Below are 24,067 nucleotides of genomic sequence, written 5' to 3' on the forward strand. Positions count from 1 at the left end.
GAGAGCAGTGCGGTCGGAAGGAGCCATTGGGCAGAAGATTTGGCTAGCCCGTCTACAGCCCGCCCTGTGTTGGATTCCCTAGCACCAGAGGAGAATAAAGCTGCCCAGGCATCACTGATTAGAGGAGGAAGGGCGCACTGGTCACCCACCTACTAGATAATTCTCATTAAGACTTGTTAGCTCTGTTTTCAGATTTATAGACTGACATCTGAGGTTAAGAAACCAAATAGTTGTGAAGGTGGCTGGGCTGCGTGCACCAGGCCCGCCCTGGCTCTGCCTTGTTCTGTCCTAGGCCAGTGGTGCTCTGCCAGTGTTCCTAGTCCAAGGTGTTCCTTTGAAAAGTGGCCTGATGTACTTCGCAGTTTATGAATGAAGACAGCAGGCTACAAGAAAGAGGATGGCTGGGGTGTGGCTCCTTGGTAGAGCTTGCCTAGTGCTTGAGGTCCCAGGTTTGATCTCCAGCACCTGAACAAAAATAGACAGACAGACAAACAGACAGTCTTTAAAGCGAGAGCATCTAGAAAGTCAGGTTTCCAGCCATTCCCCCTGCTTACCCTTCTTGCCCTCTCCCCAGACTTGCTTTACACTCTTCTGTGCTCGACTGAGTCTAAGCTCATGACCAGCCTCCACAGCCTCTGTGGCAGCCAGCAGCACCCGACACAGTGGACTCTGATCCCAGCCCCACCCTCACCTACCCTGGTATCTCATGCCAACTTCATAGTTGCGCTGACACCCCAAGTCCTGAGTCTGCCACTGGCCCACTGTATGTTTATGGGAGACACCAAGTCTCCCTGAAAAGTCTCGGGTGTTTGCCCCTCAGATTTGGATGGCTACACTCCTTCCCTCATTGCTGCCAAGGTGAAATGTGCTAACATGGCATAAAAAACAGATCAGCAGCAGCAATGGCTCAAGGGGCCAGATCTGTGGAGAAGCAGATGAGGGGGTCTCTCTCCCCGAGCCAGTTACTGTCCACTCAAGGGAACAACCGCTACATATTTCCAGATGTTGGGAGTTAAGGAGTTAAGGGTTTTGTTTGGTTGGTTTTGGTTTTGACATAAGGTCTTATAGAGCCCTGGCTGCTCCGAACTCCTTATGTAGAACCAGGCTAGCTTTGAACTCACAGAGATTCTCTTGCCTCTCTGCCTCCTAAATGCTGAGATTAAAGTCCCCCCCCCCTTTTTTTTTTGGAGAATTTCTTTTTCGAGACTCATATCTGGAGAAGCGTCAAGCAGGAAAAGAGGTGACTGTGGTGGCATGCCTGGAATCTCAGCTAGTGGGAGGCTGAGGCGGGAGGGTCATAAATTTAAAAGCCAACCTGTGCTAGCTAGTAGACCTAGTCTCGGTAAAGAAAAGGAGGATGGGGGTGGGGGAGGCAAAATGATTCTTGAGAGGGCATGCATCGAGAGCCAGCTTATAAATAAGTCACGTTCCAAGCGCTCTGAGGTTAATTGTTTGATCTCAAAAGCACATGGTCCCAAGGAAAACAAGAACTAAATGTGGTACAACCTAAAATAAAAGCCAGAATTCATTCCTCGGTTCCCAGGCTAACCATCTTAGCTCTGCGGTCCCAGTACAGTAATGCTGTGCTTGTGCAATAAAAATAACATCAAATACTGCCATTTTAGCGTGTGTTCTTAGGCAGAGTTTGTTTTTTAAATTCTTTAAGTGAAAAGGGTTTTCTTGACTTGAATGTTGGCACTTGGGAAAGGTGATTCAGTAGAAGCAGAGGGAGCCTGCAGTTATTCTGAAGGTCTCACCTCACCAGCACTGGTGTCTAACATAGGAACACCTAGGCAGGCCTGGCCTACATTGCCAGGAGCCCTAGTCCACTGCCTTCAGCTATGAATGGCCTTGCCCAGTAATATTGTTTCCCGTGTGTGCTATGGAGAGGGAAAGGGCAGGAAAGCAAAGTCAATGTGACCCTATGGCTCCTGGACTTCACCCCTCTGCCTGCTGATTCCTGTGTGACTGAGCACGGAGAGGGTCACGTCAGCCTCAGATATTGACAGTTGGGAGAATTGGGCAGAGAGGGGAGGAGCCAGACAGCGCCTTCTACAGGCCATGCTGTTAAGGGTGGGCTGGGAGGAAGATAGGAAGCCAAAAGGAAGACAGGTTAAGTACACTTGGGTGGTCAGGCAGGCAGGTCAGGCAAACACCAAGTTCCAGCTCTAACGTCGTTCCCTGAAGATCCACAGTTATTAAACACACCTGCATGAGGTTTGAGAGCTGATGTGGACATACCAAAAGATGCTGAGTGGGGGGGGGGGGGGAGAGGGCGGGAGGAGTCTCCAAATGGGACCTTTACATAGGAAAGAAAGGAGCCTGTTTTACATAGTTATTCCCCAAGTCCCGGGCTGGAGTTGTGATCCTATTTGCAGATGAAGAAACTGAGGCCGGAGAGTATCTTCCTTGCCTCCTTCTCACTCTTATCCTCGAACATTTATGGGTCTCCCTCCTTTCTGCCTCCCAACCCATTTGCCACAGTGTCCACTCACTCAAGATCAAATACTGACTCTGTCCGTGGCAGGCACTGGGGAAGTACTGCCAGGAACAAAGCGAGCAGAAACTCCTGAGATCAGGACCACAAACAAAAGCCATAAAAAGGGCGGCGGTTGTAGCTCAGTTGGTAAAGTGCCCTTCTCACATGCACGAAGCCCTTGGGTCGATCCTCAGTACCCCATACAATCTGGCAAGCTGGTACATATCTGTAACCCCAGCATTCAAGCAGAGGAAGTGGTGGGATCCTAAGTTCAAAGTCATCCTCAACTACAGTTCAAGACCAGCCTGGGTGACACGACACGAGCCCTTGCCTCACATGAAGCAGTCAGACCACCAATAGCAAAACATGAAACGAGAGAAGGATGTGTCTGCTGTCAAGGAACTCGGGGAAGGGGGAGGCATGCTGGGCTGGGGTGAAAGCTGCATTTTATGCTATTGTCACGAAATGGCCTTCTGAGTAAAAGACTGGAGAAAGTGGGGGTCACACAGACAAGGCGCTGTATCCTATACAGGGATATAGTGTAAAACCTGGTCTGTTGTACACATGTGAAAAAAAATCTCAAGGTGGCCCAAGGCCTTATGTGCACATAGCTCCCTACGGGGAAAAGAAGCTACTTCAGAGATGGTAGCATATACAAAGGCCCTGGGGCATGCTAACACGTTTGAGTAAAACCATGTCCAGTCAGTTCAGGTAAAACTGAGCAAAGGGGAGGAGAATGAGAGATGGGAGATATGGCCGGTCTGGAGACATTGGATCCTCTAGGGCCTGTAGCCAGTGTAAGGGTTCTGAGAGCCACTGCAAGACTTGGAGCCATAGAGAAGCCTGACTATCTCAAAGCCAGCCAACAAAAGCCTCCAAGCTATCCCATTGCCCTCAGGAGGAAACTGACAAGTTCTTTAGCTTCGCTTTCACAACCTCTTAGAACGAGGCCCCTTCCTGTCCGCTGCCCTTCTATCCTGGCTGTCTTCTCTTCCTGCTCGAGCTAACCAGCATGCCCAGGCTGGTCATGCTAGCTCCTGGCCCCCTGCCCCGACGCTCTGCCCACTATCCCTTCACCCACATGCTCACCCACTAATCCCAGCCTCATCCCCCCAGGGAAGTCTTTCATCCTGGCTCTCCCTCCAGGTGAGACACCCCTCCTGTGTCTCGTCCGCTCTTCGGTGTCCCTTCTCACCCACTTGCTCTCTTCCACAAGGGCAGGAAGAAGCCTTCTGTCCAGTGCCATTCTAGGGTCTGGCACGCTAAGTATGTGATTAATAAGCACAGCCCACCTGGCATAGGGTGGAGCCACACCCACGTGGGGAGGAGTTAGAGTGGCATCATCCACTGTGGTGCCCACTCAGCTCGCTGGCAGAGCTGGAGCAGACTGTCAGGGTGAACCTCTCTCTAAAGGCTCCCTGGAGGGTGTGCTTTTGATGTGACGAGACGAGCGGGCATTCCTACCATGGACTGCACGCGAAAGGACGACCTAAGCTAGGCTCCACCAGAGACTGGAGTCTTCCTGCTGCAGGAGAGACGACTAGCTCCAACTTGACTTAATCTCTCAGAGTCCTTGAGGGTCCCAGGACAGCCTGCAGGGCAGAAGGCCAGTGTCCTCAGAGCAGCTTCCATTCTCCCGAAAGCAGGCTTCTGGGATCTTGCAGCATGGGTCACAGACTTTGAGAATGGGTTGCTAGGCATCAGAGGCTGGTCCTCAGTGACCGTCACCTCCCCATCCCCAGGCTGTATGTGCTGAAGCTGTCGGATGACATTGGAGATTTTGGAGAAGTGCGGCTTCCTCTCCTAGGCTGCCTTGGCGTCTCCTGGGTGGTTGTCTTCCTCTGCCTCATTCGAGGAGTCAAGTCTTCAGGGAAAGCAAGTACCCTTCCCAGGCAGGGTTTGTTCCCACCCTGCCTCTCCTCTCTGGGTTGCTGGGGTTAGGGAGGTAGTTTCGGGGGTTGGAAAGGGCTCTAGGGGAATCCATGGAGCCTGTCTTGTCCCAGGTGGTGTACTTCACGGCCACATTTCCCTATGTGGTGCTGACCATTCTGTTTGTTCGTGGAGTGACCCTGGAAGGAGCCTTCACGGGTATCATGTACTACCTGACCCCAAAGTGGGACAAGATCCTGGAGGCCAAGGTGGGATGTGGGGGGTTGAGCCCCAAAGGGACCGGGGCGGGTACATCCAGCATCTGCCTGCAGCGGCTCACGGACAATCCTCTCTGCAGGTGTGGGGGGATGCAGCCTCTCAGATCTTCTATTCCCTGGGCTGTGCATGGGGTGGCCTCATCACCATGGCATCCTACAACAAATTCCACAACAACTGCTACCGGTGAGCAGGCGCCCCCTGCTGGCCTGGAGGCTTCCCCCTTTCCCATCCTCTCCACAGCCTGACCCTCTATCCACAAGGCCACTGGGCTCCAGTGCAGCTGGCTGCCTCCTAGTGACCTCCTGTGCACTCATGCCCTTGAAGTCTTGAGGATCTTGTATCTCAAGTGTGAAGAGAGCAAAGCACCGGCCAGAGTGGGGGATGGGTGGATGAGGGGTTCAGGAACCCTGGATTCACTTTAAAAGACCCAGAACAGGTAGAAAGGGAGTTAGGGGCACCTTTCTTTCTAGAAAATCTAATCGCCGTGCCTTCTCTTGGCTTCAATTGAGGAAAGGGAAGCAAGCCACGTCTCCTAAACTCCTGTTTCCTCTCCCTCAGGGACAGCGTCATCATCAGCATCACCAATTGTGCTACCAGTGTCTATGCTGGCTTCGTCATCTTCTCTATCCTAGGCTTCATGGCCAATCACCTGGGTGTGGATGTGTCTCGGGTGGCAGACCACGGGCCCGGGCTAGCTTTCGTGGCTTACCCCGAGGCTCTCACACTGCTTCCCATCTCCCCGCTCTGGTCCTTGCTGTTTTTCTTCATGCTCATCCTGCTGGGACTCGGTACTCAGGTATGGTGTGCGTGTGCATTGGGGTTGGGGAGGGCTGTATGGCTGGCAGCTTGGGCAGGAGGAACTGGGACAGAGGGCAGGCCTGTATTCTGATTGCTGTGGCTGTAGTTCTGCCTCCTGGAGACCCTAGTCACTGCCATTGTGGATGAGGTGGGGAATGAGTGGATTCTGCAGAAGAAGACCTACGTGACCTTGGGTGTGGCTGTGGCTGGCTTCTTGCTGGGTATCCCTCTTACCAGCCAGGTAAGAATGGAGCCGTGGGGAGGAGGTGGGGCTGCACTGGTCTATGGCACCCTGGCTCACCCGTCCTCTGGCCCACAGGCGGGCATCTACTGGCTGCTGTTGATGGACAACTACGCAGCCAGCTTCTCCTTGGTTGTCATCTCCTGCATCATGTGCGTGTCCATCATGTATATCTATGGTGAGTGCTACCTCCTATGCCCTTCCCTGTCCCTGGCTTGGACTGGCCCACTCTGTTCTCTTGAGCTGCTGCTGATACCCCATCCCCCTCTCCAGGGCACCGGAACTACTTCCAGGACATTCAGATGATGCTGGGGTTCCCACCGCCTCTCTTCTTCCAGATCTGTTGGCGTTTTGTCTCTCCCACTATCATCTTTGTAAGTTCCTCGGGGGCCCTCCCTCCCAGGTAGCTCTGGCTTTGGGCATCTAAGAGGCCTGGATAGTCAGATGTGTGCACGCTCAGAGGAGCCAGGGCCTGGCCTTGGGTCTGGAAGGGGAGACTGAGTCCTTTGTTTGCCTGAAGCAATGACGCATGCTCAGAACTGCAGCGTCAGGGACACAGCCTCGCTCCCTGGCATTACTGCCCGGCTGCCGCCTCCCAGGGGCCTCGGGAGTCATTGATATCAGTATCAATGTCTACCTTACTCTTCTTACCTAGGCCCCCCTTGGAGGCTGTCCCTAAGCAGGGAGACACATGGGAACGTGGCAGTGTTCCTCATGGACCTGTGGGTGCAGGGCTAGGAGTCAGTTCGGCTCTGTGATAGGGGCCACTTCCTAAGCCCCCAAAGGCTGGGAAGTTGGATGGCTTTGAAGGGAGCACCCCCATTTCTTTGAACACCAAGCATCAGGGGACCAATCAGAACACTGCACTCCTGTAAGGCAATTCTCTGGATTATCACCATCCCCCCCCCCCCCCCCCCCCCCCGTCTAGGGCACAGGGATGCTAAGTAAGCCCACCATAGCACACTCAATAAGGGGCAAGAACCCTGCTGCAGGCCAGTGTGCCACTGGAAACCATGCTATGGGGGAACGGCCTGTGGGCTAAAACAGGCTCATTTTGCTGCTTCTGTTTGAAGTGAGGGTGGGGGTGATTAATGGCATAATAGTCACTCTATGGGTCAGAGTGTCCTCTCAGTTACTGTATGAGAAGAGGATCAGAGGGTTCACTCAGTGGCAAGGCAGTGCCCAGAGCTACCTGTGTCTTGCTCAGTTCCTCAGAATTGTGGAACACTCTATACCAGACTTCCACACTGGCTCATGTTTCTGAAAAATGGTCCCCGGAGGCCCGAAGCCTCTGCCACATGGGGTGTGGGATGTTCCTGGGCCTGGCACAGACAACAGTTCTGGCCACAGGCCCAGCATTGAAACAGGAGGAGCGGAAGTCTCCTTTCAAGGCTGAGAGGCCAGAGAGGGCTGGAACCACTGCCCAGCACCGTGCCTTCTGGGGGTGTGGCATTGGCCCAGAACCAGGACTCTCTCCTGAGGGTTGGGAGGCTGCACTCTAGTACCTGGGGTTACCCACCAAGGGCCTTGGCCTGGGTCCTGTGGATTCTCTAGGCAGAGAGATTGAATGAAGCAGGCAGTGACGGGAAAGCTGGTCTTGGAGGTACCTTAAGGTAAGGAATTCAGGCTGTGCAGACATACTTCTCTTTGGGGCTTCATGGGCCTATGAAAGCTCTTCTTGACAAACCCCATCCTTCCATAACTCCAGTGAAGGAATTCATCCTCACATACATCGGGCTTTGTTCAGCCAGGTATGGTGGCACTCATATTTAATGACAGCACTGAGGAGGCAAAGGCAAGCCAATATTTGAATTTGAGGCCAGCCTGGTCTACATAGGAACTTTTAGATTAGCTGGAGTGACACAAGTGAGACCCTGTCTCAAAAAAAAAAAAAAAAAAAAAAGCAAAAAACCTCGACATCCACTAGGTCAGTAAACATGTGCACGCCGTGTATAGGGCCCTAGAAGGATGCCCTATGTTCAGTGTGGGGAAAGTCAGAGGAACTTAAGCTCCAGGATGCCCCTAAAGGCCAAGAGGCATGTTGAGTCCTTCCACAGGCCCTCTGGGTGTGGCTTCTGAGCCACCTGGCCAAGTGTCCTGTTTTAGATCCTTAGCTTGCCTCATCCACCTCTTTCCAAAGAGTCTACTACTGGACACTCAGCATTTGTAGCCTCTGGGCACTCTCCAGGCTGACTGCCACTTGTTACCACAGCCACAGTGAGGCAGGACCTTACCTGGCTTGCTCCTCAGTCCCCTTCCCTATCTGAGCATCTCCTGGTACAAATCAGCTCAAACAGATCTAAAGCACCTTAGACTCCGAGTTAATGCAATATTCTCAGGCACTCCGGCCACGCAAAAATAGGAAGCAGAGGGGCTCTGAGGAAAACAGATGCAAGCTGCCATGGAGAGGCCATTTAGGAGGCAGGAATTCCAGACAGGCTTCCTGAGAGAGGTGGCACTGGTCCGGGGCTTGACAGGAATACTGAGGGTGGGTTTGCAGAATGAACAGAGAAGGTGAGACGGTTCTGGGTGTGGTGAAAACCCAAGGCAGGGAGATGTGGCCGGCAAGATAACAGGTTGGTCATCAGGCAGAGCTGAAGCCTAGGACTAGGAAATGGTCCTTATCTCTCGAGGCAGTACAGGACAGAGAGAGACTGGCTGCTTTCCAAAGGTGGCGGCAGCTTGCTTGTCCTCTGCCAGTTCAGGACTGGCAAAAGCATACCTCTTTCTGTTTATGGTGCCTCCATGTCCAGCCCTTTCCTGGGGTCCTACTTCTTTTACACAGGTGTGGACAGTTGTCTGTGCCCGAGCAAACACCTTTTGTTGGCCTGGGAGTCTGGAGAGGAGGGGTTGCTGCGAGGAGGGCAAGCCTGGGGTCCAGGAGGGGCTCTGCTCAACCTCACCTCATCCTCTCTACCCTCTGTAGTTCATTCTCATCTTCACGGTGATCCAGTACCGGCCAATCACTTACAACCACTACCAGTACCCAGGCTGGGCTGTGGCCATCGGCTTCCTCATGGCTTTGTCGTCTGTCATCTGCATCCCATTGTACGCATTGTTCCAGCTCTGCCGCACAGATGGGGACACACTTCTTCAGGTGAGGAGTAAAGATGGGCTGGACGGGGACACTTGGAGCGAGCATAAAGGTTCTCTCCTGACACACTTTTCACTGCGCCCCCTGCCTGCAGCGTTTGAAAAATGCCACAAAGCCAAGCAGAGACTGGGGCCCTGCCCTCCTGGAGCACCGGACTGGGCGCTATGCCCCCACTACAACCCCCTCTCCTGAAGATGGGTTTGAGGTTCAGCCACTGCACCCGGACAAGGCCCAGATCCCCATCGTGGGCAGTAACGGCTCCAGCCGCCTCCAGGACTCCCGGATATGAGCACAGTTGTTGCAAGGGGAGAAGCCCCACCCAACCCTTGCTCCTACCACAGAGACTGAGGAGGTGGTGGACCGGTGTGACTGCCTGCCCCATCATGCCCTGGCCAGGGTGGCTGCTGTCACCTTGGCCACCACTGCTCATGTCCCCAGTGTTTACACATCCTTTGGATGCCAAGACAGCAGCTGGGGGTGGAAAAGTGATGGGGGTGGGGGGGAGGTGCGTGGGGGTGGGGCATGGGGCGGCAGTGTCCAAAGCACTTTGGAGGAGGTCTCAGGCCATGTCCCCAGAGGCCTTCCAGGCTTCATTATCCCTCATGCTCTGCCCTGAGCTGTTTCACTACGGGATAAGAGGTTTTGTTTCCACACCCCACCTGTTCCCCTCCAGCCTCATGACCAGTGTTCCTGACCCCAGAACAGACCCTAGCCTCTTGCCCAGGCAAATCTGTATCTTCCTGCTCCGGACAAGGTGAGGGCCCCGGGGGCTGTACAGTGTTACTTGTTGGACTGCACCACTCAGCCCTGTTTATTTGTGTAATTATTTTTTTAAAAAATTGTATTACCTGTGGTTGCCACCCCCCTGCCCCAGCCTTGGGTCCAGTCTGTCTTCCAGGCCTGCCTGCACCTCACTTGGCTGCTCCAGGGTCCCTTGTCCTTTGTTCCAATCCTGGTTGTCAGGCCCAGCCAGCAAAGGCCACGACCCAGCAGCCTGCCCAAAGCACTTGTTTATGGAGGGAAAGAAGGGGACTTATCTGTAGGAAGCTTGAGCCCAGAGCCCTGGGGAAGGGGACCCTGCACAACATTCCCTTGCCCACCCTCCACCAGGTTGAAGGCCCAGTCTTCCCAGACGTGCTAACCCTATTCAATGTGCCAAATGGCCCCAGTCCACGTGCCTGTCCCCCCCTCTGCAGTCAGAGCACCTTCTCCCAAGACCTGCAGTCCGTGTGTCCGTCCTCTGTGCCCTCTGCAGTGACAGCCCTGGCCAAGCCCCTTCTAATCCTCTGTAGCAATAACGGTGTGCCGCCCGCCGCTGCCCAGCGTGCAGCACTCGGGTTTTAAAGTCCGTAGGTTTTAATGAAATTTCTATTCCTGTCTCTGAGCTGCTGATGTGCTTTGTCTGGGTCCCTAGGGGACAAAAGTCGAGCTGGGATGGGACCTCTGTCCTCCAAGCCTCTGTGGAGGCTTGTGTGGAGGAGAAGGGGCCAAAGGCTTTGATAGTTAGAATAGGTGTCCTGACACTCCGTTCTAGAAAGCAGAAAGGGGTGGGGCCGGGACCAGATCAACACACAGCTTGGGGGAGTGGGGGGATGGCGGGGACATGTGAGCTCATCCGAGAATGGAGCAGAAACGGAGCTGTGGCAGCTGGAAGCAACAACAGATGGGCGAGTCTCAGCAGAAGCAGAAGCCTGTTTTGTGAGCAGCCCTTCAGGTCGGTGCCTGGGATGCTGCACTGGAAACTGATGTGGAAGCTGTCTCTTTGCAATAGCTGTACCGAAGTTGCCGGCCCCAGCGGCGGGTGCTTGCCTGACCTTGAGGGTGGGGGCAGCGCTCCGAAGGAGGTGTAGGCATGTAGCCATGGAGACAAGGAAGGGGTCTAGGGCCGGGAATGGATGGCCTCAAAGACTTCTGCCTGCACAGGATGGGTAGACGTGAGGTGACTGTGATCTGAGCTTCGGTCTATACTGCCCACCCTGTGGTTTGGTGTACCTGTGCTTGGCAGCTGAATAGGAAGGCCCCAGAGAGATCTGTAGCTCCTGTTCCATTGCCTTCTTCTGATCCTTTATCTCTGTGGAAGGGCACAGGTGAGATAGCACCGGCCTCCTCTGGAGTATATACAGTAGTATGTACAGTATGAGGTAAAGGGAGGGGACTGGGCACCCTGGGGGCTCGCCTGGGGTCCTTACCTCCCAGGGTGGGCATTAGGGCTTCCTTGGAGGGCTGGTGAACCTGCATCTGCTCCATTTCCAGACAGTGCTGTGGAGAGAGCTGTTTCAGTGGCCCTGCCTAAAGTTAGAGACCAAGAGGCCTAGTTATGGGGCTCAGGCCCATGGAGCCCCTTGGCCTAACTATCACGAGAGCATAGCCTGTGGAAAGCCAGGCTTAGCAAGATGACAACTAGGCATTCACTCAGACTTTAGTGAAAGGATGCAGGAGACCTGGGGCTGTCAAGTCTAAAACTGCCAGCCATGGCCTGGTAGGAGAAATGGGCATAGGACCCACAACCTTGAGATGCACATATATACAGACATGCAAACACAGTCCCTGCTAAACAAAGAACCTGGGGGGAGGCTATGGGCTGTGCTCACCTGCAGGTGAGCGATCTCTTTCTGCAACATGTGACACTCCTCCTCCAGGAGGCTTCTAGACAGGAGCATGAACAGCCAGAGCTAGTGAGGCAGGACCTACCCAGCTGAACCCACTAATGGTCCCGCCCTCTAGAACCACCAGAGCAGAGGTAGCGCCTCCATCCTCAGGCTACATTGTCCTCTGGGTGCTGCCTGGTCTTAGACTTCTAGCCCCACCATTCCCAGTCGCTTCAGTGCTTACACCCCTACAGCACTAACCTCTTCTGTATCCTGGCCCCATTAGCCCCATATCATAGCCTGCTTATAACCCTCGCTTGGCTCCCCTTTGCCAGGCTGAAATCCTAGGACCCTGACCCCCACCTCCCATCCCTGTAATTGGCTACTTGCTGGTATTGTAACTGCCCACCACACACAAACACAAAAATCTACGTTTAAGGCAGTCCCAGCCCCTTAAGATCCACTCCTGTCTTCTTGCCCTCAAATCTATACACTCAGGTGCCTCTAGGCCTCACCTCAGGTGTCTGACAACCTGGTCAATGTTAGACACATTCAGTTGGTCCTTGATGACGGTGAGGTCCCTGGGGCAGCTGCTGACAGGTGAGGTTAGCGTCACCCTCTCTGTACTGCTCATTCCAGTCCTTCAGGGAACAAATGCCACTTCTAGAGACTTTAGTCTTTCTCACACAGGCCAACAGAACAGTGCAGACAATAATAGTTCCAGAGCCCAGGCTTGCACCTGGTAGTCTGCCACCTTCACTGTGTGACCTCAGGGAAATTGTCCTTTTGAGTGTTCACTGTCTCACCTGAAAAGCTGGGGACAGTGCTCAGCTTATAGGATTGTGGGGGGGGGGGAGTTGAATAAGAAACTGACGCAGTCTACTTATGAACACGAGGACATTCTTTTCTATCGTTGTCCCCAACTGAGACTATCATTTGTCACTTCCTCTCAGCTCTTCATGTACCTCCAGCCCATGCCCTCAGTCTCGTCTGCTAGGTCTGAGAAGAACTATTCACTGGACATGGCCTCCTGTCCTGTCCTGTCCCCCCGCCCCTTGCCTGCAAAAAACGCTCCCTTTTATCAGCTTGGAAAACTAATCCTTGCCACCAAGCTGGGTGGGTGTCCCCTAAGGACTTTAGCCCTCATGTGCTGAGCCCTATCCCAAGCGGCTCTAACAGCGTCCAGCCCCAGTTGGGTAGAATCTTCTTCAGGGACAGAGCTCCCCTCTTTACCTGGGCTCACCAGCTCTCATCGGGAATGGATCCTGTTGTGTTGACTCAGACCTGGGCTCCTCTAGGGCAAAGCGAAGGACCCTGGGACTATACTGGGCCCACATCTGGGTCTGGTCCCTGAAAGCGTGTGCATGAAGGGACTTGAGGACCTCCTTTCAGGAAACCGCCAGGAAAGGTCGCCCTGGCTCTTTATCAGGGGCAGCCCATCTGGTGTCCGGGCGAAGAGGCCATGGCTGAGAATCCCACCTGCCCTCACTGATAGCCTTAAGGCGGAGGCCTTGGAGCAACTGTCGGAGTTCTTGGCGCATGAGGTCCCTCAGGAGGGGGGGTGGTGCCAGTAGGGAGGGAGAGTCAGAGACTTGAGAAGACTGGAGGTCTTGGAGCAGCGCCTTTAGCATCGCCACCTGTAAGGAGAGCTGGGGTACCTTGCCACGGGGCAGAGGGGATGGGTCTGTGTATCTTGGCTGGGGGTTGTCAAGGGATGGGAGGAGCTAAACAGAAGAGAGCGAGGGCAGTGAGAACAAGGTGTTAGGGGGTCACCAAATAGAACTAGGGACCTGACCTGGTGGTGGTGGGAAATCACTCAAGTTGCAGGGCAGGCCTGGAATGTGACCCATCCCCACCCACCGGACTCCCACCTCCTCTCGCAACTCCAGGCTCAGGTCCACTGCGGCCTCTCCCAGAATCCTCTTCACTTCAGGCCGCTCCGGGAGTGGAACATGCTCCTCCACCAGCTCCCACAATGCTGGGGAGTCCCCGGGCATGGCCTGCGTGGTGGGTCGTGGTCCCCTGATCAGACCTACAGGCCGGACCGCCCGCAGGTCAGAGCGCTAGATTTCCTGGGAGACGCCTGGTTGCTCTGGACCAGAGCCACGCCCACCAAGCCCCTCTGCTGACATCGATACCCCGCCCCTTTCTGCCTATGTCCCCACACAGGAATTGCGCTGTCCTTTGGTGGCCTACTATGGGCAATCCCTTCAGGGTGCGGGATCCCTGGCCTCTTCTTGGGGAAGCCTGGCTGTGGGAATCGGGCCCTAGCCCCTCCCCTCCTAAGAGTCGGTCACCTGGGAAACCATCGCGCCCTGGGATCAGCCCTCGAAAGAGGCCCTGCCCTGCCCGCAGTGGCTGAGCACCTTGTGCTTATCCCAGGACACCTTTCTGCCTCTGAGGGAGAAGAGCTGAGAAATCTGGCCCCATTGGATCACTATTTCCTTATCCCTACTAGTCTGAAAGCAGTGTCAAGATAAACTTTCCCCCTAGGACGGGGCTAGGAAATTTATTAAGTCACTAGAAGACCCCTACCCAGGTCACCTCCCACAACACAAACTAGCTTCAGGGAACCAGATCCCTTTCACAAACAGACAAGGAGCTGCTCCGTTAACGTTTTTTACTAAAGCACCCACACAAGTTTCTGTGCAACATAAAAACAGAGTAGGCCCTGGGGCTCCTGCCTCCTCTCTAAGGGAGGGAGGCCAGAACCACTGACTGATCCAGGCCCACCTGTCCCCCATGCAAAGGCCAACCCCATGATCCCAGGAAACAACACAGCACCCCTTCTGGTCCCCTCCTGGGGGCGCTCCTCAGTAGGTGGCTTGCCAAAGCTTGCCCCCTACAATATTGAATGAAAAAGGTTTCCCCTCCCCTGGAAGCATGAGGGGTCTCCAGATCTGAGAATTCCCCCCTGGAAGAGACATTGCCCCCTAGTTAAACCTCCCACCTTTCCAGGCCCTAGGGGACTCGAGGGGAGTGGGGAAACTGAGGCACAGAGAGGTGGAGTGACCTAGCTCAGGCCACTCCGCGAGGCAGTGCAGGGGCTGGCCCAACCCTAACAGTGAGGAGGTTTGGGCTGGGAAAAGTAGGACAGGAAGAAGGGTTGACCCCAGAGAGGGCCGTAAGAGGGGCTTGCCCAAACGCCCCTCAAAGTGAGTTCTGAAACTTCTAGGTGCGCTGGCTATTAAGACTCAGAAAACAGCTCACAGTCTCAGTCTTGGGGACACCCCTAGAGCAGCTGTCAGCCAGGTTATAGGTCAGTCCTCTGGCAGGCAGCCTTCCATACCAGAAGGGCATGGAGGGCCTTTGTCCGTTAGTGTCAGCCTTGAGTGAGCCATGACATGGGCTGCCCAATGTCCACTGTGATGTTGGTGAAGAGTGGTTGCCGAGATACTTCCAAGACGCGGTACCGCACGGATCCAATGCCGTCCCACTTCATGCTCATCTTTGTGTTTTGAATCTTATTAAACCTAGGAAGGGAGACGAGCTCAGCTCAAGTCTAACAGTCTGCTCAATCCTGAATCTCTGAGGCAAGGCACAGGCCATCTTCTCCCTTCAGGGGCAACTCAACAGAAGCCCACTGCTCTTCCTTTTGCTCTCAAAATAGAGACCTCAGCCCCTTCAGCCAGAAAGCATAACAACCACCTCTCACAGGTCTCGCTGTTCCGCCCTCTAATATATATAATTATTATTAGTATTATTATTAGTATTATTGGGGGCCTGTGAAGCTGGGCCTTTCCCTCTACCTTTACGTGGGTTCTGGAGACTCGGGCTTGTCCTGTACTCACTGACTATCTTGCTGGCTCGACTCTAGTAATTGTGGCATCTCACATGTACCCTCAGTGCACTCTGTCCCCGAGACATGTCATCTTTCCTCTAACCCTTATCATCTTGTTTCTCTTTCATTTGTCCTTCCACCTTCACTCCCAGATCCCAGACTGTACTCTGAGCAACAGGGACACAGCCATGAATGGGACATGCAAGGCCCTTCCTCTCACGTCAAGTCTGCTTCTCTAAGGGAGACGAGGCAAAAGAAACATCAGAGTGTATAGGTATGAGATTGACTACCTTGGGAGAAGGATGTGACACTAAGCTGAAGGCAGAGGGAAAAACGTGTCATGCAGAGGTCAGAGCACATGGTAAAGGGGAAAAAAACAGTCTAGCTTGTCAGTTTGAGCATGTATGGGCAGGTCTCTGTAAGTCATAACGAGTAGTTCATATTCCGTGAGCAAGACAACACCAAGGGATTCCTAACCAAGTTTCGGCAGAAGGGTAGGATGGTGAGGAAGAGGCAGGAAAACCCTTGCAGTCACCAGGACAAGGTCACAGAGACCAGACTAAGGTAAAGATGGAGAAGGGGACAGCAAACAGGCTCAAATGCCTTGAGGGTGGTCTCGATGTGCCTTGCTGATGACCTCAACATGCAGCGTAAGGAAAGAATCCTAATTTATGTTTTGTTTTGATTTTGTTTTTCAAGACAGAGTTCCTCTGTGTGGCCTTGGATATCCTAGAACTCTCTCTCTCTGTAGACCAGGCTGGCCTTCAACTCATAGAGATCCTCCTGACTCTGCCTCACTACCAGTCTAACTGCTGGGATTAAAGGCATGCACCACCACTGCCTGGTCCCTGAAAAACTATTAAGTTTGAGGTATAGTATTAGAACCATCTTCCGGACTTAGCCCTGTAATTTCATGCTGTCTAGCCATATCCAAACCCAAGCAGACATCACCAATCAATGACTAGTTAAGCCTGAATGAGACCAAGGGTCCTGGATTTATTTGCCTGCTATTCCTTCCCTGCTGACCATGGTTTCATCTAAGCCACTTGCTTTTCTATTAGCTCCCTGGCTTCCTAGGGGTCTTCTGCTTCTGAATTCCAACCCTGTCAGTTCACAATCCATCTCTCCATTCCTATAGTTTGAGATTAGAGCAGAAAAGTCAGAGACATAGAATTCTCCCCTGCCAGAGTCCCTCAAGTTGTATGAATTCAGGCTTGGTCAAAGTTCCTCCTGGGTACACCAGCAGCTAGGTCATTCCTTCACCTTCCTTGAGCACAGAGAGTAAGACCTCCAAACAAATCCAATGGTGTCTCTTTCCCATTAAGAGACTTTCCAAGGGCCTCAAAGCCTTCTGGGAAAAAGTTAAAAAGTCCCCTGGTACTCAGCTATACAGCACTAAAGCCCCTACTATCTGCTCTTCTCCTAGCCTTCGATGTTTAAGAACCAAAGAGTTTTAAGGTTTCAGTAACAGCAGGCATGCTCAGAATCAACTCTTACACAGACAAGTTCCTTCATCCACTCTGGTCTTCTCCATCAGTCTGGCAATACAGCACTGGTGAACGTGTATGCCCAAGGGAACGTGAGACAGATCTCAGTAAAGGAGTAACTTTTATGTTCCCACTACCTCATCCGTCTGCCAGGAGATCACCTGTTTCCATGACCATAACATAACTATTTTCCTTGCCTAGTGTAGACCTCATGAGGGAGAGGAGGACAGGGACTGGGTGTGACTGCAGAAACTCATGGCACAACTCATGGATGCATCTGGAAGCTCAAGGAGTCTGTTTCCCATGCCTGTCAGACCTATCCCACCCAGCCATGAATACCTAATGTGGTTATCTCAACTCACACAGGACTTGTCGGGGAGTCGGGGCGGGGGAGTGCAGTCAGTGGTTAAGAGCACTAACTACTCTTCCAGAGGTCCTGAGTTCAATTCCCAGCAGCCACATGGTGGCTCACAACCATCTGTGATGGGATCTGATGCCCTCTTCTGGTGTGCATAAAGATGGTGCACTCATATATACTCATATACATATCTCTTTAAGAAGGAGTTAGTTGTTCTGATCTCAGAGGGGTTGGCACTGTCTCAAACCTCCCTCCCCACACCTCCTGTGCTTGGCACGCCTTTGTTGGGTTCCTAGAATCTATGGCTAGTATAGACACTATCATCACGCAAAGCACCTCAGTGAAGTCTTTGGGAGCACTGATGGAAATGTGCCTGTGTAATGACAGCACAGGCTGGAATTTAAATTCTAATTACCTCTAGAGGTCAGGGGGTCAGGAACATTAGGGTCATTTCTAGGGATCAGTTGCCTCTAGAAAGCACTTCTCAGGGGCCAAGGATGCTCAGAGGCCTCCTCTATGGGGTCAGAGTATTTGGGATACTGGAAGTTACATCTAGGGATCAGGGACACCCAGGGTGGGGGTGCTGGTCACCTCTGAGGGTTGGGCTCGTTATGTTTGTCCCGGTCGTGCTTGATCATGCGGTAGCGGCCTATCCGGACGTCTGGGCGTGAGATCTTCATCCCAGTCAGGGAGATCCTAGGATGGGAGGGAGGCAGACTTTGAGGCACTGGGAAGGGTCAGGAGCACCATGCAGTCTGTGCCTCCTCACTCCCTGTCCAGCCTGCTCTCTGCCTCTGTCTACTTACCGGTTGAAGATGTCATCGTCCTCGCCGCCCCAGCCCCAGTACTCGTTGGGAAAACCATTAATCCTCAGAAACTGGGCCTTGCTCAGGCCTGACACACCTCCAAAGTAGCTGGCATAGGGCAACCTATGACCCGGGAGAGCAGTGTTAGGATTGCAAGGGAATTCAAGATACAGAATCACAGACGGTGTGTAGGGACCGGGTGTAACAAGGATCCAGGGAGGACCTGCGTTTCATAGAAGGATCCCAACCAGGAGCCAAAGGCTAGGAGGACACTGAAGCTGGGACTAAGGGCCTGGGTGAAGTGGGGGTGGGTAGGTCTGAGTCTCACTAAGAGAGTCTCACCGGAAGCCAAACTTGTCCATGGCAATGGCGAAGTGGCGGGGCTGGTCACCACAACGGTACAGATTGCGGTCATCCATAGGGACCAGGTCCACATCACTGAAGATGAAGCAGTCATAGGTGGCATCCTCTTTCAGTGCCTCTAGGAAGCCCACGTTGAGCAGCTTGGCTCGGTTGAAGGTCTCCTCGCCATGCTGGTGTATGGGTGGATAGATACGGATTAGTTCTGGGGCCTGACCCACAAGTACTTGCCACTCAGATTCCATGGTGATCCCAGGGGCCCCACACATTGTCCCCCACCTCCACAACTCCTTCAGAGTCTCAGGATCAAGTCCGGCTTCTCACCCTACCTCCCCCATTTACAGTTTGGTTCCAGTCTCCTCTTGGGTATTGTAAGAATCTATGGCCCAACCACATTACACTGCTTAGGCACCTCAGAACATGCTGGACTTTTTGGATACCACGCACTGGGGTTGATTAGCGCTCCCCCCCCCCCCATCTAGAAAACTCATACCTGAGAAGGCTGACTTCCAAACAAACCTCCAGGCCCCAGTACAATTCCACCCCCTTCTCTCTGGGGCTCCATTTTACCCGTTTACTGAACCACTATTTAGAGTGCTCATCTTATCTCATTCATTGATTCATTCACACCCTGTGACTTTCCTCTTTGTACCAGGAAAGTCTAGTGACTAGGAGCCCTGGTTTATCTCCCTACTGAGCCTACGGTTGTGACGTGAGACAAACGAGGAATGCCCTAAGTGATTGGTGCTGACGTAGCTCCTCTGGCCTGAGTTGATCCACTTTCAACTCCCTGGGCAGCCCTGGAGACGATGTGGGAACGTGATGAATGATCTTGTCTTCCCGACAAAGAAGGTGAGCACCAGGCCACTGGCAGTCACATCTCTGTGAGCTCAGGCCCCGAAGAAACAGGACTGCGGAGCTCCTGGTCATACAGGCCCAGGCAACTCTGGACAGAGAGGGGAGGGCTGGCAAGAATCGGCCCCTCGGCTTCTGCTACAACCCATGCTAAAGACAGAAGCTTCTGCAGCTGGCATCTGTGAGTGGGTGCCTCCCAAGGACAGGGGAGACAGTGGCCCCTCCCGGCCCTAGGCAAGCCTGAGAGGTGGGAACTGTTCCTCTGAGCAGGGAACGGAACTTCACCAGCCCTGAGAGGGATTGGTCATTTTCTCCTGGCTTATTTATCATCATTCTTCTAGCCTCTCTCACCAGCCAGGAGCCCTCTGTCTTTCCCATACAGCTCAAACATGCTCAGTTCTTTCTCTCTCTGGAGGGAAACAAACAACCTAAACACACACACACACACACACACAGACACACACACACACACACACCACAGCTTCCCTCCTTTACCTTTTGCCATTCCTTCTCAGCAGAGATTTTTTTAAGAGTTGTCTCCAATTAGTTATTTTGTCAAATCTGATTCCTTCTTCAACCCACTGCAATCTGCTTCCGCCCCCACCATGCCCCTGAAATGGCTCTCACTAGGCCCACCGTGTTGCTAAATCCACTGGACATACTTGGTCCACATCCCTCTCACTCCCCCACAGAGCTCACACAGCTGCCACGCTTCCTTCCTGACACCGACTGCTGTGCTTCCAGGATATCTACTCCGGAGGGTCTCCTGACACTCTCTGGGTCCACCTTCTGGGTCTCTGTAGCTGCCTTCCTTTCTCCATCTAACCCTTCAATGCTGCCCCCTGCCCCAACAGTCCATGCTCTGCAGGCATGTCAGATGTTATGGATTTTAAGAAACTTCTAGCTGGCGAGCTGGTTCAGCAGGTACAGTATCCTCGGCCCAAGCCTGATGACCTGGGTATGATCCCCAGCAGTGCACAGAGTTGTCCTCTGACCTTTACAAGGGTTCAGTGGTGATGTGTGTGTATAAACAAAACCAAACAATTATAAAAAGCAGTCTCTAAATTACGGGCTAATGAGACAGCTCAATTGATGAAGCATTTGCCGAACAGGACTGACAATTTGATCCAAGGAACCTCAAACCCAAAACCCATGTAAATCAGGGAAGGAGAGAACCCACAGAGTTGTTCTCTGACCTATACATATATGCCACGGTTTGAGCACATGCTCTCTCTCTCACACACACACACACACACACACACACACACACACACACACACTCTCTCTCTCCACAATAAAAACTGTGTAATACAGAATTATCTACATACCAGTGTTTCCAGACCCTTCTCTCCCTCAGAGAAGTCCCTATTAGGTCCTTCCTCTCCCTCTCCCGGGCCCGTATCACTCCAGACAAGCCACACTCCTCCACATTTGGCCTAGTTCCTCTGGTCCCCATCGCGCTCACAGGTGTGGCCATGAACACAGCAAACAGCCAAGACTAAAACCCTTGCTTTGTCTCCACACCTCTCTCCTCTCTCACAGTGATGTATCCCTTTATCCCATAAACTGCCTCGCCCATGAGCACGTTCACCAGCTCTTTTCTGGCTGCTGTAATCCCTTCCTAATTGGTCACACTGCCTCTTGGCAACCTCTCCCTCTATTCTTCACATGTAGCCACAACATATACAGGTTACCCCCACTTCAAACACGGGCGCCCCACCAACTCAGGCTAGATTTCAACTGTCAAGCACACCTTTCAAGCTTTTCTTGATGTGGCCTTCCCCGATTCCTCCAGCTAACCTTTGCTACCCAGCCTGAAGGCTGAACTCCGCCCCTCGCCAATAGTTCCTAAACGTAAGAACTCTCCTGCTAAACTCTGGTCTCCTAGGGTCCTCTTCGTAGAAAGTTCACTTCCTTCTCCTCCCCCAACTGCCTGCTCATCTCTTTTAAGTGGCAGGGATGAACCAAACCTCTGTGTTCCCACTGCCCTTACTCCAGTTCCAACCATACCCCTTCCTCCTGAGTTCCCCAGAGGCAGTCAAGGTACGTATCAGGTCTTCTCCAAGACCCAATGCCTGATATCCCGAAGAGATGTCAAAACAAGCCATGTACACACCACAAGAGTGCACGCCAACATTTATATGTTCATATCCCTTCCACACACGTAACCTTCCTGTGTCCACAGACGGACATACACTCTCCATATCCACGGAGACTCACACACCGGTGGGTAGGCAGGGACTCACAGATTTCTCTAGCCCCCGGTGTACACCAACAAGCACAAGGGTGTACATCCCGCTTCCCTGAGCAGGCACATCCACAGGTGCATGAGAGTTCCTTCGTGGCTAGTGCGCCGCCAAGGACTGCAGATCACGCACCTGGTTGATGACATAGACACCGTAGCGCAGCCGCTGTCGCCTCAACATGGGGTGCAGATAGTGGAGCCAATAGCGTAGGTGGTGCTCCCGGTGTCTAAAGGGGATGATGACTGCCACCGTTTGGGCTGGGGTGCAGTCAGGTGGAGAATAGCGGCCGCCCAGGAGCACGCCTGGGTTCTCCCTCTGCACCCGTTCCAGAGGCATGGGTGAGGTGAATTCGATGACCACTCGGCCCACTGCAGGCAGGACAGTGTCAAGAGTCAGGGTCTTTGCCAGAATCCAGGGACACTAGCCACCTGGGAGTGGGCAACAGAGCCCCAGGAACTGCCCTCTTTCAATAGACCTGGAGCCTTGGTGCCCCCATGGTTCAGCACTCCAGTTCCCCAGTCACATTGGTAGGATCCTCTTCCCACCCCTACAACAGGTAGGCCCTACTCTACAGGCTCACCAAGACCAGGCGGCACATCAGGACAGGGTGGAATGACTGGAGCTGTGGGGCCAGGCCTGGCACTGGGCACTTCAGGGAGCCCGGAGCTGGCAGCAGTGGTGTTGGGCCGAGAGCAGTTGGTACTGCTGCTGGCTGCAGGGTAGAGGGCATGGGCTGGGCTTCGGGTACTGAAGCGGCTGAAAAAGGCCAGGTGCTGGGCGTAGACGTCAAAGTAGAGGATGACAGCCACAAGGAAGTGCAGCAGGCAGAGAAGGAGCACAGCCTTACAGACCCGCTCCAGCGTACCCCCCAGCAGTCTGCTCATCCCGCAGGTGGCCAATGGCCCGCCCAATGGGACCAAGCATCCGGCTGCCAGCCTGAACAGGGGAAGAGAAACAGATCCCACAGGTCAGGATAGGACAGGCGATGGAACCCACCTGCTTCCTACTCAACTGCTCCTTCACAGATTGCCTAGCCTCACTTACCTTTCAAACACTCACCGGCTTGTTTCTATTCTACCTGCAGACACACCAGCAGCCGCTGGCGACTCAGTGTCTGCTATCCTAGGCACACCCCAGCACTAAGCCACCTAGACATGCACACAAACCCTCACTGTACAAGTCAGACCCACAGTAGTACAGACGAGTGAGTCTCATTACCCAGGACTGCTCCTCAGCACCGGACCACTTTTATCTACAGGCTCCACCTGTGCCCCAGAGACCAGCTCCCTCACAGGCCAGAGTCCTCAACACAGGACACATGGCTTGGAGAATGGACCTCCTACTGAGTGCCTATCATGTAGGGATACTTTATACTATGACTTTGTTTAGTCCTTCCAAGGGCCATGGTGGGAAGTCACTTAGACCCTTGGTCAGTTTGGGCACAAAGGTCCCAACAGCCAGCAGACCTGGTCAACTAGGACCAGGCTGAGAAGGGGTTTTAAGCAGTCAGGAGCGCCCCACCCCCACCCCAAAAGGAGAGGATGTTTAAAAGTGTCTTTCCCACTGAACAAGGGGCGGAAGCACACTGTGGGGCAAGCAATAGAGAGCCCCTCACCTAAGCTCTCAGGCTAGCTAGCTCTGCTTAGCGGAGCTAATTCAGATTTCTGAAACCAAGTACATTTGGACCCCAGAGGAGTCAAGTTCATAGGCTGGCAGAGGTGGTGGTGGGGGTTAGGGGTGTCCTTGCTTGGACCAGGTCTCCCCTGTAGTTCCAAAAGGTCAATAAACACTTCGGGACCTGCTCCCGAGAGCAGAATATCTCAAACATTCACGAAATCACATAGACAGCTTTAGTGCCAGCAGTAGGCATCCACACTCAAGGGACACACAGAGACCTACATATAGAGCTAGACACACTTGGGGCACTTGGGGTGACAGTAACATATGAGCCACATATATCAACAAACCGTGGCTCGGACTTATACAAGCCTAGCCATACACCCAGACCCACGTGCAAGTATCCCCACCCCTCCCTCCAGGGCAGGGGCTCTGGGTCAGGCTAGCCACCGAGCTGAGGGGTGCGTCTGGGCGGGGCTGGGAGGCGGAACACGTGGCACCCCGGGACGGGGGAGGCAGCAGAGGACAGGTGGGTGTGGAGCCCTGGGGAGGGGTGCATGCAGTGGGGGATGTGGATGTGGGGCCGGGGCCGAGCGCCTCTGCTAGACACAAGGCCGGGGCGAGCGAGGACAATGAGGGAGGCCGGATGGGGGCGGACGCCGGAGCCCAGGAGGCTAGCGGGATGGGGGTAGGGTGGGGTGCAGCGCCGGTGCCTCGCTCACCGGGTCCTGGACTGGGATCTGTGGCGGCGCGCGGGCGGCCCCCTAGCCGGGCCGGGTCTGGAATGTCGGGGCCCTGGGTGGGGGGCCGCGCGCGCCCTCCTCTCACGCAGCGCTCGGGGCTCAGCAGGGGGCGCCGCTCCAGCTCGGGTAGGGATCCCGGCTCCAGCTGCTGTGGACCGCTCTGTCCCCCATGGCCCGGCCCCACCGCCCGGTCAGCGGTCCCCGAGGCTCCCGGGCCACCTCCCGCCGCCGCCGCGGGCCATGGAGCCGAGCCGCCCCGGGAGGCAGGGCGGGGCCGGGCAGACCCACGGACCGGCGGACCGACGGACCACTGCGCTGCCGCCTCCCTCCCGCGCTACGGCTCCTCGGAGGGGCAGGCAAGGCCGGCGCGCCCGCGCGCGCGCCCCCGCCTCCAGTGAGCCCGCACGCGCCGCGCGCCGCTCCGCCGCCCGCCCCTGCCGTTGGCCCTGCGCGGCCCAGCCAGCGG

General features: G+C 54.2%; 3 protein-coding genes and 1 long non-coding RNA gene across 20 annotated transcripts in view; 2 read left to right on the forward strand and 2 right to left on the reverse strand.

Moving 5' to 3' along the window:
• The window catches only part of Slc6a9 (solute carrier family 6 member 9), a 34,152-nt gene extending 24,008 nt beyond the window's left edge, over positions 1–10,144 (forward strand). For all 4 annotated transcript variants that reach the window (XM_039109142.2, NM_053818.3, XM_006238625.5 and 1 more), the window contains 9 exons: positions 4,222–4,354; positions 4,483–4,617; positions 4,707–4,810; positions 5,186–5,423; positions 5,532–5,666; positions 5,745–5,844; positions 5,940–6,040; positions 8,593–8,763; positions 8,855–10,144. In XM_039109142.2, coding sequence (XP_038965070.1) covers positions 4,222–4,354; positions 4,483–4,617; positions 4,707–4,810; positions 5,186–5,423; positions 5,532–5,666; positions 5,745–5,844; positions 5,940–6,040; positions 8,593–8,763; positions 8,855–9,049 — 1,312 coding nt within the window. In that variant the 3' untranslated portion in view covers positions 9,050–10,144. The remainder of the gene's footprint in view (positions 1–4,221; positions 4,355–4,482; positions 4,618–4,706; positions 4,811–5,185; positions 5,424–5,531; positions 5,667–5,744; positions 5,845–5,939; positions 6,041–8,592; positions 8,764–8,854) is intronic.
• On the reverse strand, positions 177–13,826 carry Ccdc24 (coiled-coil domain containing 24). 11 transcript variants are annotated; one of them, XM_063288250.1, is made up of 8 exons: positions 13,220–13,826; positions 12,828–12,985; positions 12,582–12,698; positions 11,864–11,989; positions 11,352–11,406; positions 10,950–11,049; positions 10,753–10,831; positions 177–465 (listed from the first exon to the last, which is right to left on the reverse strand). In XM_063288250.1, exons 1-8 carry the CDS (start codon positions 13,343–13,345, stop codon positions 384–386), a joined length of 843 nt encoding a protein of 280 aa, XP_063144320.1. In that variant the 5' UTR covers positions 13,346–13,826; the 3' UTR covers positions 177–383. The 11 variants fall into 11 exon arrangements, with proteins under 11 accessions (XP_063144320.1, XP_008762276.1, XP_063144321.1 ...); XM_008764054.3 differs by having other exon boundaries at positions 12,828–12,997; XM_063288251.1 differs by having other exon boundaries at positions 10,950–11,019; positions 12,828–12,997; positions 13,220–13,754.
• Positions 12,892–20,588, forward strand: LOC120102957 (uncharacterized). Of its 3 annotated transcripts, XR_010066606.1 has the most exons (4): positions 12,892–12,987; positions 15,282–15,403; positions 15,829–15,999; positions 18,796–20,588. It is a non-coding gene; the product is annotated as an uncharacterized LOC120102957 (long non-coding RNA). The 3 variants fall into 3 exon arrangements; XR_010066605.1 differs by having other exon boundaries at positions 15,282–15,999; XR_005504952.2 differs by lacking the exon at positions 15,829–15,999.
• B4galt2 (beta-1,4-galactosyltransferase 2) lies at positions 13,952–23,754 on the reverse strand. Of its 2 annotated transcripts, none has more exons than NM_001107965.1 (7): positions 22,286–22,423; positions 21,822–22,177; positions 21,374–21,609; positions 18,123–18,313; positions 17,781–17,903; positions 17,566–17,670; positions 13,952–14,821 (listed from the first exon to the last, which is right to left on the reverse strand). In NM_001107965.1, exons 2-7 carry the CDS (start codon positions 22,123–22,125, stop codon positions 14,671–14,673), a joined length of 1,110 nt encoding a protein of 369 aa, NP_001101435.1. In that variant the 5' UTR covers positions 22,126–22,177; positions 22,286–22,423; the 3' UTR covers positions 13,952–14,670. The 2 variants fall into 2 exon arrangements, with proteins under 2 accessions (NP_001101435.1, XP_006238729.1); XM_006238667.5 differs by lacking the exon at positions 22,286–22,423 and adding an exon at positions 23,581–23,754 and having other exon boundaries at positions 13,955–14,821.
• Positions 23,755–24,067: the final 313 nt, after the last annotated feature.

The sequence above is a fragment of the Rattus norvegicus genome, chromosome 5 (assembly GCF_036323735.1).
Source record: "Rattus norvegicus strain BN/NHsdMcwi chromosome 5, GRCr8, whole genome shotgun sequence".
In the NCBI taxonomy this organism is placed as follows: Eukaryota; Metazoa; Chordata; class Mammalia; order Rodentia; family Muridae; genus Rattus; species Rattus norvegicus.

Coding starts and splice junctions, on each gene's coding strand:
- B4galt2 (NM_001107965.1), bottom strand. CDS start 22,125: ATGAGCAGACTGCTGGGGGGTACGCTGGAGCGGGTCTGTAAGGCTGTG. Junction 21,610..21,821: donor TGATGTGCCGCCTGGTCTTG/GTGAGCCTGTAG, acceptor TCCTGCCTGCAG/TGGGCCGAGTGGTCATCGAA. Junction 17,904..18,122: donor ATGGACAAGTTTGGCTTCCG/GTGAGACTCTCT, acceptor CCCGGGTCATAG/GTTGCCCTATGCCAGCTACT.
- Ccdc24 (XM_008764052.4), bottom strand. CDS start 13,345: ATGCCCGGGGACTCCCCAGCATTGTGGGAGCTGGTGGAGGAGCATGTT. Junction 12,699..12,827: donor AAGGCTATCAGTGAGGGCAG/GTGGGATTCTCA, acceptor ACACGCTTTCAG/GGACCAGACCCAGATGTGGG. Junction 11,990..12,581: donor ATGAGAGCTGGTGAGCCCAG/GTAAAGAGGGGA, acceptor TGTTCCCTGAAG/GACTGGAATGAGCAGTACAG.